General features: G+C 36.3%; 1 protein-coding gene across 1 annotated transcript in view; it reads left to right on the top strand.

Moving 5' to 3' along the window:
• Positions 1-18,779, top strand: part of LOC150095193 (xaa-Pro aminopeptidase 1-like) — a 606,338-nt gene that overhangs the window by 214,436 nt on the left and 373,123 nt on the right. The window contains exon 10 of the mRNA XM_090410814.1: positions 8,679-8,730. Within this exon, the coding sequence (XP_090266940.1) occupies positions 8,679-8,730 (52 nt within the window). The remainder of the gene's footprint in view (positions 1-8,678; positions 8,731-18,779) is intronic.

Genomic DNA, 18,779 nt, shown 5'->3' with positions numbered 1-18,779 from the left:
TGATCGAAGAAGGTTTTAAGTTTTTTCTTTTGATCTTCATCCCATGTAGATACATTATCAATAAGAGAATTAAGTCTTTTTAATTGACTCCCGGTATGATCCAATGTGATGGGCCTGTAAGTTGAATAGTCGCGGAGTAATAGAGATATTTTTCTCTTATATTCTCTTCTATCTTGAATAACTACCGCCTGCCCTTTGTGATCTTTCATAATAATTAAATTATTATTATTCTTCAGTGATTTTAGTAGTGCTTTAAATTCAGAGTAAGATAGATTAGGACGAGGTGGCTTGGCATTAAAAAGAATTTTTGCACATTCAACACACGTCCTGTTGGCTGTCTTTTGGGATAAGGATCGAATACCTCTATGTTATGAAAAAAATCCATCAGGCTACCTTATTCTGTGGTGCAACATCAGGGCAACTCCTTGCAAAGGTGGAGCAAGCTACTATCACTCCTATCTCAATATCTCCCATAATGCAAAACACATCTCCTTGCGGATATGTCTAATGTTATGCATTAAGGGAAGGGCCACTACCCAGACTAGTTTCGACCTTTATTGAGGTCTCTTCAGTGGGAGCCAGGCCCAAGTGGAGATATCAGCCAGAAGCATTAGCAAGGTCACCTCCACCTATAGGAGTTGCCAAATGGTGTGCCACCTTTTTAATAAATTACTCTGGATTTAGAGAAAGATGTTGAAAGTTTATTTTTCACTTGGTTAGAATATAATAAATTTAGTTTAATCCTTTATCCAAGTGTGAGCAAACAAAGTTTGCGCCTGAAAGTATCTTCAGGACTAGGGTACGGTGGTGCAACACCTGGGCGACTCCTTGCAAAGGTGGAGCAAGATACTATCACTCCTATCTCAGTATCTCCCATAATGCAAAACACATCTCCTTGCGGATATGGCTGATGTTATGCATTAAGGGAAGGGCCACTACCCAGACTAGTTTCGACCTTTATTGAGGTCTCTTCAGTGGGAGCCAGGCCCAAATGGAGATACCAGCCAGAAGCATTAGCAAGGTCATCACCACCTATAGGAGTTGCCAAATAGTGTGCCACCTTTTTTAATAAATTACTCTGGGTTTAGAGAAAGATGTTGAAAGTTTATTTTTCACTTGGTTAGGTCCACTGAAGAGACCTCAATAAAGGTCGAAACTAGTCTGGGTAGTGGCCCTTCCCTTAATGCATAACATTAGACATATCTGCAAGGAGATGTGTTTTGCATTATGGGAGATACTGAGATAGGAGTGATAGTAACTTGCTCCACCTTTGCAAGAAGTCGCCCTGGTGTTGCACCACCATACCCCAGTCCTGAAGATACTTTCAGGCGCAAGCTTTGTTTGCTCACACTTGGATAAAGGATTAAACTAAATTTATTACGCTAACATTAGTAATGGAAATATCACTTGCCAAAAAGGAAATGGAATTCATACATCTTCTAAGAGATAATTACTTGAAACAGCACATAACTGAAGGGACTTATGGTGTGAGAGTGTTGGATCTGGTCATAGGTTCAAAGGACATATGCATAAGTAAGGTATCCTCGTTACCTCCAATTAGTGAGAGCAATCATGTGGTATTGATTTGGGAGGTTGCAATATTTGTGGATTTCTCTCTTAAGAAGGGGAATATACGGAAGTGCAGGTTAGGTAATTATAACAAGCTTCAGAGGGAGCTTACAGCCGTCCCATGGCAGAACATATTGCAGGGGAAAGATGTTAGCAGTGCATGGGATAAAATCAACGGGTATCTGAGGAAAGCAATATCAGAATGTATTCCCATGGTCAGAAAGACAAACAAGGTAGGTGTTAGATGGATGAGTAGTAGTATCGGGCTTGATCTGCAAAAAAAGAAAATGTTATGGAGAATTTACAAGAAGAAAGGCGATCAGTACACCCATGAGCAGTACAAGGCTCAAGAAGGTTACCAGCATAGTAAGAAAAGCTAAATCAGATTATGAGAAGACCTTAGCCAAAGAGATCAAGGGTAATCCCAAAGAGTTCTTCCGCTATGCTATGTGGCAAGTAAAAGGAAGAATGCCTTTGGAAGTACCAGCTGTGTACCACATTGATGGAACGGTACTCCAAGTGATTGATGAGGTTAGGGATTTAGTGGTGTTGGTGGATAGGGAGATAAAGTTCAGGGGATACATTGCTAAGGTGTCCAAGATTGCACATAGGTATACGTGGTTATTGAGGAACACACTAATATCCAGAAATAATGAGGTTATTATTCCCCTTTATAAAGCATTGATACTTCCACATTTGGATTACTGTACTCAGGTCTGGTCACCTGTATTCCTTGGAGATGAGGAGGTTGTGGAGAGGGTTCAGAGGAGAGTGACTAAGTTGGTGAGTGATGTAAAAAATGCTCCCTACATTGATAGATTGAGAGCTTGTGGATTGCAGAGGTTGATTGATAGGTAGAGAAGAGGGGATATGATAGAAACGTTTAAATTACTAGAAGATTTTTATAAGATTGAAGCAGGGGAAATGTTTCAGCTGTGTGATAGTGATGGAAGAACAAGAGGTCATACCTGGAAATTAAGGAAAAATGTGGTTAACAAGGGTGTGAGAACTAGATTTTTTGCTTTGAAGGTTGTGAATGAATGGATTGCATTGCCTGACTCAGTTGTGAGTCCTTCGTCTGTAAATGAATTCAAGAAGAGGCATGATAGATATTGTTTTGATAGTTTGGGTCTCCCGCGATTAGTCTACTGACTCCATGGAGATACCTGTAATAATAATAATAATAATGAAGGTGTAACAAAGTAAGATGGTGATTGCGATGTGAAAAATGTGAGAGAATATGAAAAGGATTGTATGAAAGAAATAGACAAAACTGAAAAACACATCCTAATGTTCAAAATATTGGAGAGGCCTCAAAAACATTTGAGTTTTAAAAGCAGTATACCATGAGTAGACATATCGATTCAAAATTAATAATGGAAAAAACTCATGTACAAAGATTATTTAATAGTATAATTTTTGCATGTGTGTCACAGGCATTTTCAGTACATATTAAGCTCAAATTAAACAATAACTGACAATTCCAAAAAGTGCCACCTAAGTAGCTGCTGTAAGATAACTAAAAAGGTCAATAAATTTCCTAAAAAAAATCAAAAAAAAATCAATACAATAAAAAGTTAGGAAAGATTAGCTGATTTGTAAAGTACTATCTCTCATAAAGGAGATAGACGTAAGCTGTCAGATGTGTTTAAGTTAGGAGAATGAAGTAGAGTTTCACATGTTTCTTTATAAAAGTGTTCCATGAGGAACTGACTAGTTCTTTCTCCAATGAACTAGACATAGAGTTCATTGGAGAAAGACAAGAGTTCTTTACCAAAGTCAGTTCCTCATTTGGAACGCCTTTATAAAGAAACATGTGAAACTCTACTTCATTCTCCTAACTTAAACAGATCCGACGGCTTACGTCTATCCCCTTTATGGGAGATAGTACTTTACAAATCAGCTAATCTTTCCTAACTTTTTATTGTATTGATTTTTTTTTTTTTTTTTTTTTTTTAAGGAAATTTATTGACCTTTTTAGTTATCTTACACCAGCTACTTAGGTGGTGCTTTTTGGAATTGTCAGTTAGTGTTTAATTTGAGCTTAATATGTACTGAAGATGCCTGTGACACACAAGCGAAAATTATACTATTAAATAATCTTTGTACGTGAGATTTTTCCATTATTAATTTTGAATCAAAAACATGTAGCACAAAGCAGGACAGGTTTTTTTTAAAAAAAAAAAAAAAAAACATGTAAAGGGGTAAAGGAAGGCTTAAGAAAGCACAAAAAGGTGAAAGTGTGTATAGTTGTATATGGTGATTTCATAATTAGGGGTATAATGGATGAGTGAGCAAGCAATGAAAGCATGTTGAAAGTTTTTTCACTTGATTATACCATAAATTAAAGATGCCAAAATGTTTGGTTTCATCCTTTATCCAAGCATAAGCAAGTTTACACATGAAGTCACTTTACAACTGGGCTACTTGTATATAGAAGCTAATAACTTTGCATCAATTGCCTTGGTATCCTGTTGGTATTTGTCTCCAATCCAGAGTATTTTAGTAATGTGTGACACCTTTTGGTTACTTGTATATGGAAATATGACTTATGCATTACTTCAACCTTGTCATCACTTCTGAATCTGGCTCCCAATGAAGAGACCTCAATAAAGGTCAAAAAACAGTCTGGGTAGTGATCATTCCCATAATGCATTGATTATACATGTCCATAAGGATACATGTGTTGCATTATGGTATATTAAGGCAAACGATCTGAAGTCGTCAGCCTCTATATATAAGTAGCCCAGTCGTGAAGTTACTTCACGTGCAAACTTTGTTTGCTTAAGCTTGGATAAAGGATGACTTTACAGGATCACTTGTTCTTGTGGCTTTTTTTTTTTTTTTATTATGGGTAGACAGGTTATTCTGCTTAGTTTCTTCTGGAGATACATCAAGAATATATTTTACTTAAAGATTTTGATAAGTCTGGTTTTGCTAGCCATGCCTTGCCAACTAGACATTATCCAACATAAAAATTAAATAATTCTTGTATTAGATAGTCTTATGTTACATTATCTAAAGCATCATAATAAATATGTTATCAATATAACACATTTAGTATCATCCATGACACTAAAATATCCTTAAATTTTGGTATAGATTTCCATTTACTTCCCCATGTCAAAAAAAATCAATCTAAACAATCTCTCACTTTCTTCCCCCATTGCATTGATGACACATGTGCAGATCTCAGAAATTCTCCCACAAAAAAAAGTTTAGAAAACTCATAAAAAACAACAAAAAAATCCAACCATAAAAACATAAAAAATCCAACCCAAAAATAATAATAATAATAATAATAATAATAAAAAAAACAGAAATCTAACCAAACACCCCACCAACACTAATTTTTACCCCCCCCCCCCAAAAAAAAAGTTTTCACATCAGTGGTGTAAACAACAATATAAACGAAGTGCACCACTACCTACAGTCACCTAAACTAAAACTACTGTTCCTATCAGAACCCCAACTGGCAACCTCAACTGCCCAAACTACATATTACACAGCTCTTTTTGCTACAAGGATGCCACTTGTGCATTTGTCAGAACTGACATACTATGCCAGAGACTGCAAATCCTCAAATCCTTATTGGTTGATCTGCTCTTGCTCAAAATTTCTCTACCAAATCAACCTGCCCTTTTCGTATGCTCCCCTCTATTGCTCTCCAAACTCCATCAACCACTCTGACCTCTTCAACTATCTCTCTCTAAAGTTTTACTTTCTGCAGTCGAAATACCCCAGTAGTGAGGTCATCCTTCTTGGGGACTTCACGGTCCACAACTCATATTGGCTTCCATTCTCTATTTTCATCGATCAAGCAGGCAGGGCTGCTGAGGTGTTTGCCCTCGGCAATGACCTTACTCAGATCATCAATCTTCCTACCAGAATACTTAATATCTGAAAACCTCCTCCAATTTGCCAAAACACTTGACCTCTTCCTAACAAGTTCCCCTTTCAGGAATACTGTGGTTATTAGTTGTCCTCTTGGTAACTTGGACCACAGCCTAATACAAGTCTCTTTTGTCACAGAAAAACCTTCACCCACCAGTTCAGTCTCATGTCCTTTGGCACTACAAGGGTGCCAAGTGGGAGGACCTCCGTGACTTCTATTCCTCTGTCCCATGGTCTGACTACTACTTCAGTTCTTCTGATCCAAACACCTGCTAATAATAGAAATCATCCTCACAGGAATGAAGGCTTTCATCCCTTATTCCACTCCAAATTCTTAGCTATCATCTAAGCCTTGGTTCTCAAAAAAAGTGCACCAATGCTGTAAAAGAAAAAAACTCTGCTTACTACGAATGATTCAAGATGAAAACTCCAGCTATCCACTCTGCCTACACTGCAGCTCGCAACAGTTGTAAAAGAATCATCACCAAGTCCAAGTCAGACTTTGAAAGGGCCAAATGCTGCAAACTCGTCTCCTGCCCACATGACCATTGTTCCTTCTGATCCCTTACTAAGGTCATTGGGTACAACTTCTACCCACCCAGGTTTCCACCACTCCTGCATCCAGATGGTACTATAGTTACCTCACCTAAAGATGCCAGAAGCTATCACTCTTCTCTTCTAATTCCTGCATTGATGACCTTGGCACTCCACAAAAAATGGCTCCCTTCACATCTCCTATAGTCTTCCAGCAAAAAGAAATCTTAATAATCCTTAATAACCTGAACACAAACAAGGCATCTGGTCCCAATGGTATCCCACTTATCCTGTATCACATCTTCAAGCTATCCTACTCAACTAGCATCTACCCTACAACAGGGAAACAGGTCCACATCAAGCCCATCCCAAAGAAAGGTGATAAAAGTCAACCATTGAAAGATTCAACAGCTGTATATACCTTAATACTCCTATGGACTTTTCCACAGTGTCCTCATTTAAAACTGTTCTCAGAAAAACTAGACCAAATCTGGAAAGCAGCACAGATGTTGTCTGATCATGCCTACAGAATAGATGAGCAACTTTTTTTTTCTCTCTACAATTTTCTAGAAATGTTTCTGCTTGCTCAGTAGTATTTCTTACTACTGAGTAATCCTTTGTGTCATTTTCTATTTTTTTTTGTCACTAGATCCCAGCTGTAACTATGTAGCTGCTTACAAGCTGCAGACCATTCCAGATATGCATTGAACAATAGAAGAGTTGTTCTGTGCATCTCCATAATGGTCTGCAGATTCACTGAACAGTGGAAGGATTGCTTAAATTGCTCCATACAGTTAAGAGGATCATATAATTGAAGAAGATAAATTGTGTATTCTTTAACTGTCATACAAAAAATTTCTCTTCAAGTGTTTTGAAATTTATAATTTCAAAATTATTTTTATTTTTCAACATGATCTCCCTTAATTTTCCCATTGCCAAAACAATTTGTGGACAGGTGCATTATCCTGATGAGAGATGATTTTTTTCTTCTGCAAACTGGGTCTCATGAATTTTTCCTTCTAGTCTGGTTCAAAGATCGGAATAATATTCCCTGGTTATTGTTTTAACTTTTTCAAGATAATTAATAAACAAAATGCTCCCCAAACACTGATGCCATAACCTTTCCTACTGATGGAACTAACTCTGTGTTCTTTGGCGCTGAACAACTGGCTTCTGTCCTTGACTGCTATTTGGATTCAGGTGTGTATTGGTGAATCCAAGTCTCATCCATAGTAATAAAATGACGCACAAAATCAGTTTTATTCTGTTAAAATGCTCCAAGCACTATTCAGAGATTTTCATGCAAGTGCATTTTTGATCTGCACAGCTCCCATCTTGTGCAAATTTCATTTGCAATTCTTCATGCAAAATGTACCCTACACGTTCTTTTGAAATGCCTATAGTCTCAGTAATTTCACGCACTTTGACTTGCCAGTTATCCAATGTCATATCGTGCACTGATCGATGATTTGTGGTGGTGTTACACTTTTTGGATGTCCCTCATGTGGATCATCTTCAAGGCTGGTACGGCCATGTTTAAACTCGGTAGCCCATTTCTTAATTGTCGAAAATGAATGAGAAGAGTGCCCATAAACCTTTATGAACTTCGAATGAATTTCTTTTGGTGTTAAACCTCTTTTACAAAGAATTTTATAACCGCACGATACTCAGTTTTATCCATTTTAAGGGATACAGACAACACTTTGGCTTCCGACAGTTGTATATAAAAAAAACTACTTGATAGAATGACTTGCAGTTTCACATGGATGCTTATGACAGATGTACCAACTTGGAAAAAAAAATCTTGCCAATTATGTTGCCATTTATGGTTGAGGCCAAGAACTTTTCAGACCACCCACATAGATAGATAGGTGTGTGTGTGTAGTGTGTACACGTTGATTATCACTTAATCAGTTTTAATTTTTTTTCTTCACACAAATTTAATCTAAATATTTTAGAACACTATCAAAAATATCAAGGCTTATTTGATGAAGCTATCCTACTTACTAACCAAAAGCCAAGTAAAATCTGATTAATATAAAATGTTTAAATTTATATTAAAGGAGTAATTAATAGGACATATCTGGTTTGTATTTTCAGAAGATAGGAATGAGAAGTTATTTGGAGAAAACTTGATTGAGCCTTGATAATATAAAATATATCTAATTTTTTGTTAGATAATCTGATGTTCCTACTCTTGACACCAAACCCAGACCTTTTTTTTTAAGCTGCTTCAGATCTCCAGTAAGCAAACTAATGGTTTCATATGGGGAGATAATCTTCATCTGTCTGCTAGTTGCAGACAGATGAAGATTCGTGTCTGGTGGTTGCAGTTTCATTTTCTCCCTCTACATTCGAATGCATTTCTATCTAGATCATATTTTGAATTTTGTGCTAAATACTCCATATACTGTTACATTTTTTCTACACAGAGAAAAAATTATCAAATTAGATTATGTTATCAGCTTTTATATTTTTTTATATTCAGAATAATAACTATCCCCTTTTTAAAGAACTGAACTGAGACAAATATGTGAGCCATATCTCATAATTTTGGAGTATTTTATATATGCAGAATAATATCTTTATATTAATGATAACTACCCTAATGTATATCACCATTAGAACATTACAGATATTAATTTCTCATATTTACTTACCAATGTGTTTTATTTCTCCAGGTACTTCCACTAGGTAGTAAAATTGGTATTGATCCATTTTTAATTTCAAATGGTAAGTAAATTCTATTTAGTACTTTTTTTGTAAAGTCAAGATAGGATTTATAGATAATTAAAATTCTAATACAATATATATATAGATTTTGGACTTGTGTGAAGAGACTGTTTAGCTTGAAAAAGGAATGTGTCCATTTTATTTATTTTTTAATTGTCTGTTTACATATTTGAAAAGTGGAACTAACTGCTGTGCATTTTTGGTTAATTTTTGCATTCAGAAAATTCAACAGCATTCTTCATTACTTTTTGATGAATTCTTTACTGTCTGATATTAGGTTATTTTTTTATTGAAAAATACAAAATTAGGAGTGAAATCAGATTCATAAAGTGAGTTGTAAGTCCTTTCAGTGAGAATTTTTCCAAAAATCTAATATCATCATCATCATCAAATTCCAGCCACGTACCCTCAAGGGGTGTACACGATATGATAGTACTACATGAAAAAAAATTGCATCATTACTAACTTCCTATCTACAATTTTCCTCTAAATCAGTCTGTTACTTGTCAAGACTCCAACATTATCAGATCTTATATTTCTATCGTCTAAGGCACTTTGTACCATATCAATCCACCTATATCTTGGTCTTCCTCTGGGTCGTATTGTTGCCAACCTGGCAGAGAACACTTGTTTTGCTAATCTTTCCTCACCCATTCTGTTTAAGTGACCATACCACCTGAGATTAGCTCTGCTAACGCATTCCTGGATGCTGACAATGTCATTGGATTGGAGACTGGCTATCTGACAGGTATCAACAAGTTCTGTATCGGGGAGCAATATCCAGGAAAAGGAAAGTCACTAGTGGAGTGCCTCAGGGGTCTGTTTTAGGTCCATTGCTGTTTAACTTGTATATTAATGATATAGGTGAAGATTTGGATGGAGATATTCAGTTGTTTGCAGATGATGCAAAGTTTGGACGAACCATGAAGTATAGTGAAGATGTTGTGGCCTTACAGGAAGACTTGAATAGATTGAGTGATTGGGCATGGAAATGGGGATCTGAGTTCAATGTTGCAAAATGTAAGGTTTTAAAATTTGGAAAACAAAGATGGGATGCAGAATTAATGCTTGGTGAGAATATATTGTTGGAGGTAGAGGAAATAACACATTCCTGGATGCTGACAATGTCAAGTTCTTTCCTAATATCCTCGTTTTTAATATGATATTGCCATTGATGCCATCTGTTCACGCCTCTAATCTTTCTCTAAGATTTTCTAAGAGAAAATCTTAGAGAAATTTCTCTAAGTATTCTCTAAGAGCACAAGCTGACTTATTTGCCAGGAACTTTTGATAGGCTTTCTTCTTTTCCTTCACTATCACTTTAACTTCCTGTGTCCACCATGGAGTTCTAATTTTTCTATCCTTGCAGACAACTTCACCACATGCCTCTCTAGCTGAATCAATCAGGGCCTTCTTCAAGACTTGCCACTGAATCTCCAAGGTTTGATTCCTGTTCTCAAACTCTTTCATTTTCTTTTCAATAATCTTTGTGTATTTTAGTCTACAGTTCACATCTGAGAGCTGCTCAACTTTTATTCGCTTTAAAACTTTCTTACATGTTATTCTTTTCAATATGAAATTCAATTTTATCCTGCTCAAGACTAAATAGTGATCACTTCCAATTTCAAATTCTCTGTACACTCTGGTGTCCTTCACAAGAGAGAAAACATCACTATCAACAATAACATAGTCAATGAGACTTTTCTTATTTCTTGCCTCTTCTCTCCATGTGAATATGTGCACATTTTTATGTTGGAACATGGTGTTAGTAATAACCAGTCCATGTCCTGAGCAGAAAGCCAACAAATATTTGCCATTATTATTAGCTTTGCTCTTTTCTCCAAATTTTCCCAATATATTTTTGTATGTCTGACAATCATTTCCTACTCTGCTATTTAGATCCCCAACAAGGACCAGCTTTCCCTTTTTCATTCTGTCAGTTGCTTTTTCTAAAGCCTCAAAAAATTCCTCCACTTCTACCTTAGTGGAACCTTCTGTGGGACCATAGGCACAAATAAGTCTCATTGTCCAGTTCCCCATTCTCATAATTGCCCACATTACTCTACTTGAGACTGACTGCCATTCAAGAAGATTAGCCTCGTATTTAGTGTTGAATACTATGGCTACTCCTTCTTTTCCTTGATTGTCATTGCCTGAATATAACATTTTGTATTTATTGCTCAGAAAGATCTCACCAGTTTTGGTCTTTTTTGTTTCAGTCACCCCTATTATGTCGATCTGGTACTTATCTAATTCCTCAGCTAGCTCCATTTCTTTGCCATTCAGGCTTCTTATGTTGATAGTAATGATCTTTAACTCTGGTTGTGTTGAGTTGGAGGTGTTGTGTGTGTAAACAGTGAAATTTATATACATTTTAAAAATTGGTGACCACGTTTTCCATGAAACAGTTTTGTGATAAAAGTCACAAAAAAAGTGTTTTCAAAGGATAAACAGTCACTTGTCAATTTGATTGGATTTGATTTTGGATGGCCATGATTATTGATTATTTTATTGATAGCTTTGTATTATAACCACTAGAGATAAAAGCATTTCTGATAATAGACAATTCTTTGTTTAGAAGAGAATCTATAGAACATATTTTATGAGCTCTGTCTACTAGAGATTTGTCTACACCATATTTCTGAAAAGCATGATTTTGTGAGTTAGAATCAATGTATTTACCAGTATGAGTTGGTTTTCTATATACTGAGAACTATAGGCTACCATTTGGTTGACGTAGAATGAGAACATTCAGAAAAGAAGACAATTATTTTCTTCTGCTTCCAAGGCAAATTTCATTCTTGAGTTTGTTGAATTAATTTTTTCAAGACATTCACAAGAAGGTTGGACATGGAGGAGTTCCTTATAGCAAAAACATCATCAACATATCTGTACCAAATCGATGGGTTAAGTTAAAAAAAAACGTCCACAATATGCTGTTCAAAATATTCCATAAAGTAATTAGCTGAAGTTGGGGAAATTGGAGATCTCATAACTATTTCTTCTATCTGTTTGTGCAGTTTGTTCTGACAGCTGAAATATCCTCAATTAATGACAAAATCAAATAATTTTACAATATCAGGAGGAAAGTCATTATGAAGTAATTCAAAACATAGTAGTAGATCTGTGGGTTGTAAGGATAATCCTGAAATTTTATTCTTAAAATCTATTGAATTTTTTATGAAGGAAGCAGATTTTCTTGTAAACCCAGAGAGATTAGATATGTATTTTGAGAGTTTATAAGTCAGACATCCTATGCAGTTCACAATAATACTTAACAGTGCATTTTCTTTATGTAATTTAGAAAGGGTATGCAGTCTTGGAGGAAAAGCATGATGAAACTTTAAGCTTTGTTACTGTTTCTTCATCCCAAATATGCAGAGACAAGAAGACAAGCCTTGATTAAAAAATTTAATAAAGTAATGAGCAACCTTCTCTTGCCCCTGCACCAGGCACTCATAAATCCATCTAATCTTCACCTAAAATCAAGAAATCCTTTCTGGTCCATGGACGAACTCTCTTCTGCTGCCTTGCCATTAACACCTGACATGTGGAGAGAACACTGGTCCATCAATCTTCCAACAAATGGATTCCTGGTTGAAGATCCCTGTGCTCCACAACCTAGTTTTGCTCTTCCTAGGAAGATTTGGTCATCTGTCAACAGGATCAGAACTAACCATGGCAGATGTGGCTACCTACTACATAATTGGAGACTGTCAAACCACCCTTATCGTGACTGTTTCCCTGTGGCCCCGAGGATCACTCATATTGTGAATGACTGCCCAAGGCGCCAATTTCATGGTGGTGGTTGTGGGCTCCAGTATAGGACATCTATGAGGTGACGGATGAGGCCCTGGATTAGCTTTCTGGACTGGACATGACCTGTAGCTGCTTTGTATTCCTTTTGTCATAAGAATAAATAAATAAGTTCCAGGAATAAACTTCGTCCAAGCTGTTACGTTTATTGATTTGTGATTGAGTTGGGTCTCTGTCAATGCTTCTGTCTGTGCAATAATCTCAAAGTAGAAGATGAAATTCTAAAATAATCATCTACAACTGCAGAACCTTTGTTGGCCCCAGTAATATGTTTATTATATTTCAGAGAAGATAAAGCTTGAAATTCTTTTTTGGATAGATTGCATTCAGGAGATATTGATGTAAATAAAATATATGCTGCTTGAGATCATCATTTCAATTTGGTTTAGATTTAGATGTTTAGAGTACATACTTTAGAGTATATTATGATGTCAGCCTTGTTTGTAAAGTCACATTAATATCACTATTATAAAGATAATTTTTTAATATTTAACAATTATTAATGATTATTTTTGGTTACTTGTATTTGGAAATATGACTTATGCATTTCTTCAACCTTGATATCATTTCTGAGTCTGGCTCTCACTGATGAGATCTAAAGGTCAAAAACCAGTCTGGATAGTGGCCATTCCCATAATGCATTGCATTATACATGTCCATAAGGTTGTGAAGTTACTTCACATACAAACTTTGTTTGCTTACACTTGGATAAAGGATGAAATCAAGAAGGTGAGTTAGCTGATCTTATACGGAGGTAGCAGGGTTTTTTCTCCCGGAAACTCGGGTTTTTCATCCTGCATACAGACAAATCGGCCCTTCAGAACACACGCAATTTACAGACAAAAAATACTAGCTGTGGTGGTGGTAGTGGCCAGTAGATGGCGCTGATGTTGATGATTGGTGGTAGAGGTTCAGTGTAGTGGTGGAGATGGAGAGTTGTACAGTGGGTGTCCTCCCGCGATTGAGTCTTCAGACTCCTTGGAAGTGTCGCAAATAATAATAACAATAGAATTTCTTGGTATCTTGAATTTATACTATAAGCAAGTGAAAAAACTTTCAAAATCTATCTGTAATCCCCAGAGTATTTTAGTGATAAGGTGTGACACCTTTGGCTACTTATATATGGAAATATGACTTCTGCATTACTTCTACCGTGGTTTCATTTCTAGGTCTGGCTCCCACTGATGAGACCTCAATAAAGGTCGAAACCGGTCTGGTAGTGGCCTTTCCCATAAACCATAGCATTTACTTTTTCATAAGGACAAGTATAATGCTATGGTTTATGAGAAAGGATATGTGCTATATTATGGGATACCAAGGCAATCGATGTGAAGTCATTAGCCTCTATATACAAGTGGTCTAGTCGTGAAGTGACCTCACACACTTTTGCTTGCCTATACTTGGATAAAGCATGAAACTAAGAAAATAATTTCTTGGTATCCTTAATTTATAGTATAACCATCTGAAAAAAACTTTCCACATGCATGAAAGTAGCTTTTATTTACAACACAGAGATAAAATTTTCTTGGATTTCTTCTTCTTCTGGTATAATGATCACATAACTAGAACTAATATATATATATATTATATATATTCATTTTTCTAAATTAACTGACTTAAAACTCGAGAATTATAACACAATGACATTTATTTGTAAAAACGCAACATGTTTCATCAAGAATGACTTTATCAGGCAATAAGAACATAGAAAGATATTAAAAGACACGAAATTAACATTGATACACTCTAAAGCTATACAATTATAAAGCCATAATATTCGACTGTAAATTACAGTTATTATGAGCTTGAGCTACAGTCCGAGTTAAAGTTCTATTGTTGTACACCTGTGCGTGTGTGGAATCACGCGATCTCCAGTATCTAATAGTGGAGTTGAAAGAGTCAGCCAAATTATAGCTAAGATTGTTATTCATGTGAAAAGGGTCCAAGATGTTTCATCAACTTCAAACCTACACATCTCCCATGATGAAGTAGAGCTCCGCATTGTCGAGTCAAAAGAAACATCTTGGACCCTTTTCACATGAATAACAATCTTAGCTATAATTTGGCTGACTCTTTCAACTCTACTATTAGATACTGGAGATCGCGTGATTCCACACACGCACAGGTGTACAACAATAGAACTTTAACTCGGACTGTAGCTCAAGCTCATAATAACTGTAATTTACAGTCGAATATTATGGCTTTATAATTGTATAGCTTTAGAGTGTATCAATGTTAATTTCGTGTCTTTTAATATCTTTCTATGTTCTTATCGCCTGATGAAGTCATTCTTGACGAAATATGTTGCGTTTTTACAAATAAATGTCATTGTGTTATAATTCTCGGGTTTTAAGTCAGTTAATTTAGAAAAATGAACATATCCCAACCCCGAGTTAATAGTACTAATCATTATATATATATATATATAGTGATAAGGTGACTAGTTCTTTTTCAAAATTCTAGTAAAATGACCACATGACTAGAACTAATATATGAATCTACATATCTTGAACGTCACATTTATATCATGACTTTGGAGAAACTAAGACAGTTCAACTATATTATTTTTTTGGGGGGGTTGCTAGAGAGGTGCTATGTATGTAACCTTGGTAAAAAGCTTCAGAAAATATATATATGTTATTTTGCATAATAATTGGTGACAATGTTTGCATTTTAGCATAATATTGTTTATTTTTGATAGTGTATCTCAGTGATTGTTGGCCTTGTGGATTTGTTACTGATTTTCCCCCCTTAATTTTTGAATCTTGTCTTGAATGGAACACAGCACAGCAGCAGCATGAATAAGATCTGCATGCAGGGCAGTGCAAAGGTCAAACACTATTAATGATGTCGATTTTTTGAAAATAGTTTAATGTTGTGAGTTCAACATCTAACTGTTTTCAGTACATCATTAAATGTTGGCATACCAATATGTGAAAAATTTGCTTTGGGGAAAGACTAAACAGGAGACAAGAGACGGTGTGGATTTGTAGAAAGTGTGCTATTTTGTCTAGTCTATGATTTATCATTGAATGTGAAACAGACTGAAGGAATGAAAGCATAAAAGTGGATGAAAAAAGACACTCTGAATAATCTATCAAAAGCTAGTAAGACTGAGGAAGTGAAAGGATGCACACATGAAGAAATGAAAGTATGAGTTATGGAAGTGAAAGGAGGTAGGAATGAGGAAACGGAAGAAAGGTGTGGCAGAACAAGAGGGAGTGAGACGATGGAAGTGACAGAGAGTGAAATTCCCAGAATGCTAGATTTGAAGAACAAGTTGTTTAAAATCGGCCAACCATGCCAGTGTTGCTGGCCTGGTTGGCTGAGTGATTAGCTTATCCACTCTCCAGCTAAAAGGCTGCGGGTTCGAATCCTGCCATGGGAATGGATGTTTGAAATTGTCTGTGGAAATACTAGTGGTAGTGGTGGGCAGTAGATGGCATTGGTGTAGTTGCAGTTCGTTGTAATTGGTAGATTAAGTAGTGGAGACAGAGTTCTATAGTAGGTGCCCTCCCTTGATGAGTCTTTGGACTCCTTGGAGGTGTCGCATAATAATAATAATAATAATAATAATAATAATAATAATAAAACAAAAAATGAAATGGGAAATATCTGGAGTGATATTAGATATCTAGTTGAAACAAATGATAAGACTGCAAAAGAATAGAACGAAAGAAAAAAGTGGTGATAAATGACTTGATGATATCAGTCTATGGACAATCCACTATTAGAGGATTGATTAATGAGAGATTCCATAAAGTCTGCTTTCCAGAAAGGAGATAAGTAAGATCATTCAAACTTTGGATATGAGGAGGAAACAAGCAATAGTTAGTGGTGGTTGTGGGAACAAATGATTTAGTTGATGGAGATGATTCGTAGTAGTGGTTCGGTGTAGTGGTTGAGACAGTTGTAGGTGTCCTCCTGCGATGAGTCTTCGGACTCCTTGGAGGTGTCAGGAATAATAATAATAAGGAGAACGCAAGGATGAATATCAGGAGGTTATTGAGGAGAGTGAAAGGTAAAATGAAAGAATGAAAGCCGGTCTGGTTGGCCAAGTGGTTAGCGTATCTGCTCTCCAATGTAAAGGCTATGGGTTCAAATCCTGCCATGGGCATGGATGTCTGTGAAAATACTGGTGGTGGTGGTCGGCAGTAGATGGCATTGGTGTAGGTGATGAAGGTAATTGCGGTTGGTGGAATGGTAGAGACTGAGAGTTGAAGAGTAAGTGCCCTCCCTCAATGAGTCTTTGAACTCTCTGGGGGTATTATATAATAATAATAATAATAACAACTGTATAATCAAAATGTTTGTCAGTATGTTACTGAGGCATGACAATGATGAGTCAAGACAGATCACCAGAATCATGAATGATATGCTGGCAGAGCTATGTGAGTGGAAGGGAATGCAGTTTGTAGATGTGTGGCATGTATTTCAGGGAAGAATGGAATTGTACAAAAGTGATGGATTGCACGTGAATGACATTGGATTGAGTGAACTGGAGAAACTGTTGCTAGAAGGAAGAACTATGTGATGCAAGCAAGAAATCAAAAGAGGAGAAATGAAAGAGCAGGAATGTGAAATGAAAGAGAATGAAGTGCTTGGCAATGGAAGTAGTAGTAGTGTGAGAGATGAAGAAAAGAAAAGAATGGGAATACAAGCAGTGTATACATGGAAACAGGAGGGAACCCGGGTGAACAAGAAGACATGGCATCATAGAGAGAGAGAGGATGTTGGAAGTAGTAGTGTATATAAGGATGATCACATTGGAATGGAATGGATTGGGATGTGAGGGGAGTAGTTAAGACTGAGGAAATATGTAGGGTAACTGGTGATAAAGATGATTGAGCAAGGGAAATTGCAACCAACAGATGATTTGGATAGGAATGGTTACAGACCTAAAAGTGAACTGCCGTGTTTATTTATAAATGCAAGGAATATCAGAAATTAGGGAGATGAAATTGTGCACTTATTCCAAAAATTGAGATTAAGTGAAACATTGTTGAATGAAGATGATATTATGATGAGACTAGAAATGAAAGGGCACTGTTTTTCATGAGGATAGAAAGCACAAGAAGGGAGGGGGTGAGTGCTACTGATGATAGCAGGGAAATTATGCCCACTTAAGGTAGACATGAAACAGTGAAATAGCAGCAATGGTTTTGAGTCAGTGTGGTGTGAGATGAAGGTTGATAGGAAGAGATATTTAGTTGGATGTTGTTATACACCATGGAATGTGGAGGGTGGTGATGAAGAATGTATAAGTAACTTGGGTTAGTGAATAAGATAAGAGTAGTTGTTATGGGTGATTTTAATTATGGTAATATAAACTGGAATGAAGAAATAAGATTTGGGAACAAGGAAAATGAATTTCTAGAGTTCTCGAGGGTCAACTCTCTTAGGCAGTATGTTAAGGAGGGCACATGAGGAGCAAGAGTTTTAGATCTGATCATTTCATCAGAGGATGTGATTGTGAGTGGGATTTCGTACTTCCCTCCAGTTAACCAGGATGATCATGAGGTGATTATTACTTGGGTTGCAGCTAGCCATATTAAGACTTTTGTGAGGAAAGGATATATGTAGAATTACAAGGCTAGTGATTATGACAAGCTTAGGAGATAGCTTGGAGCTATAGCATTTAATGAGAAACTGAGCAGGAAAGAAATAAATGCTGCTTGAGAACTGAGAAAGAAATACTTAACAGCATCAACAGGCTGAATATAGTAGATGTCAAATAGATGAATGAGGGGATTAAGCATGAAATCTGGAAGAAGAAAGCACTAGTGGAGGCAGCACAAGATGAATAATGGTAATAATCAGTCGCATGAGGAGTGTGTAGAGCAGGCCAGGAGAGTGACTCAGTTGGTAAAAATAGCAAAAGTGCAGTATGAGCTGAAATTAGCAATTCATACTAAGTAAAACCTTCAGAACTTTTTTCGATATGTGGCAAGCAGAAAGAAGAATGATTATGGCAAGATGATGTTAATGAATGAAAGTGGATGATTGGTAACTGCTGCAGTGGACATAGTCAACATATTCATTGAGCAGTTCTTCTGGGTGTTTCATCATCAGTGCGAAATCAGGTGTTTGAGGTATATGACGAGTTGAGTAAGCTAGATATCAATAAGGCAATAGGACTTGATGACATATCATCTGTCTTAAGGGAATGTTCCAAGGAATTAGCATCGGTCTTGGCATATCTCTTTAGCAAGAGTTTTGCAACAGCATGTCTC

This window comes from Typopeltis vanoorti, chromosome 20, assembly GCF_054136105.1.
Source record: "Typopeltis vanoorti isolate ZY-2024b chromosome 20, IOZ_Tvanoo_1.0, whole genome shotgun sequence".
NCBI classification, from domain to species: domain Eukaryota; kingdom Metazoa; phylum Arthropoda; class Arachnida; order Uropygi; family Thelyphonidae; genus Typopeltis; species Typopeltis vanoorti.
Note: the sequence above shows the minus strand (reverse complement) of the source record. Positions and strands in the feature narration are given on the sequence as shown.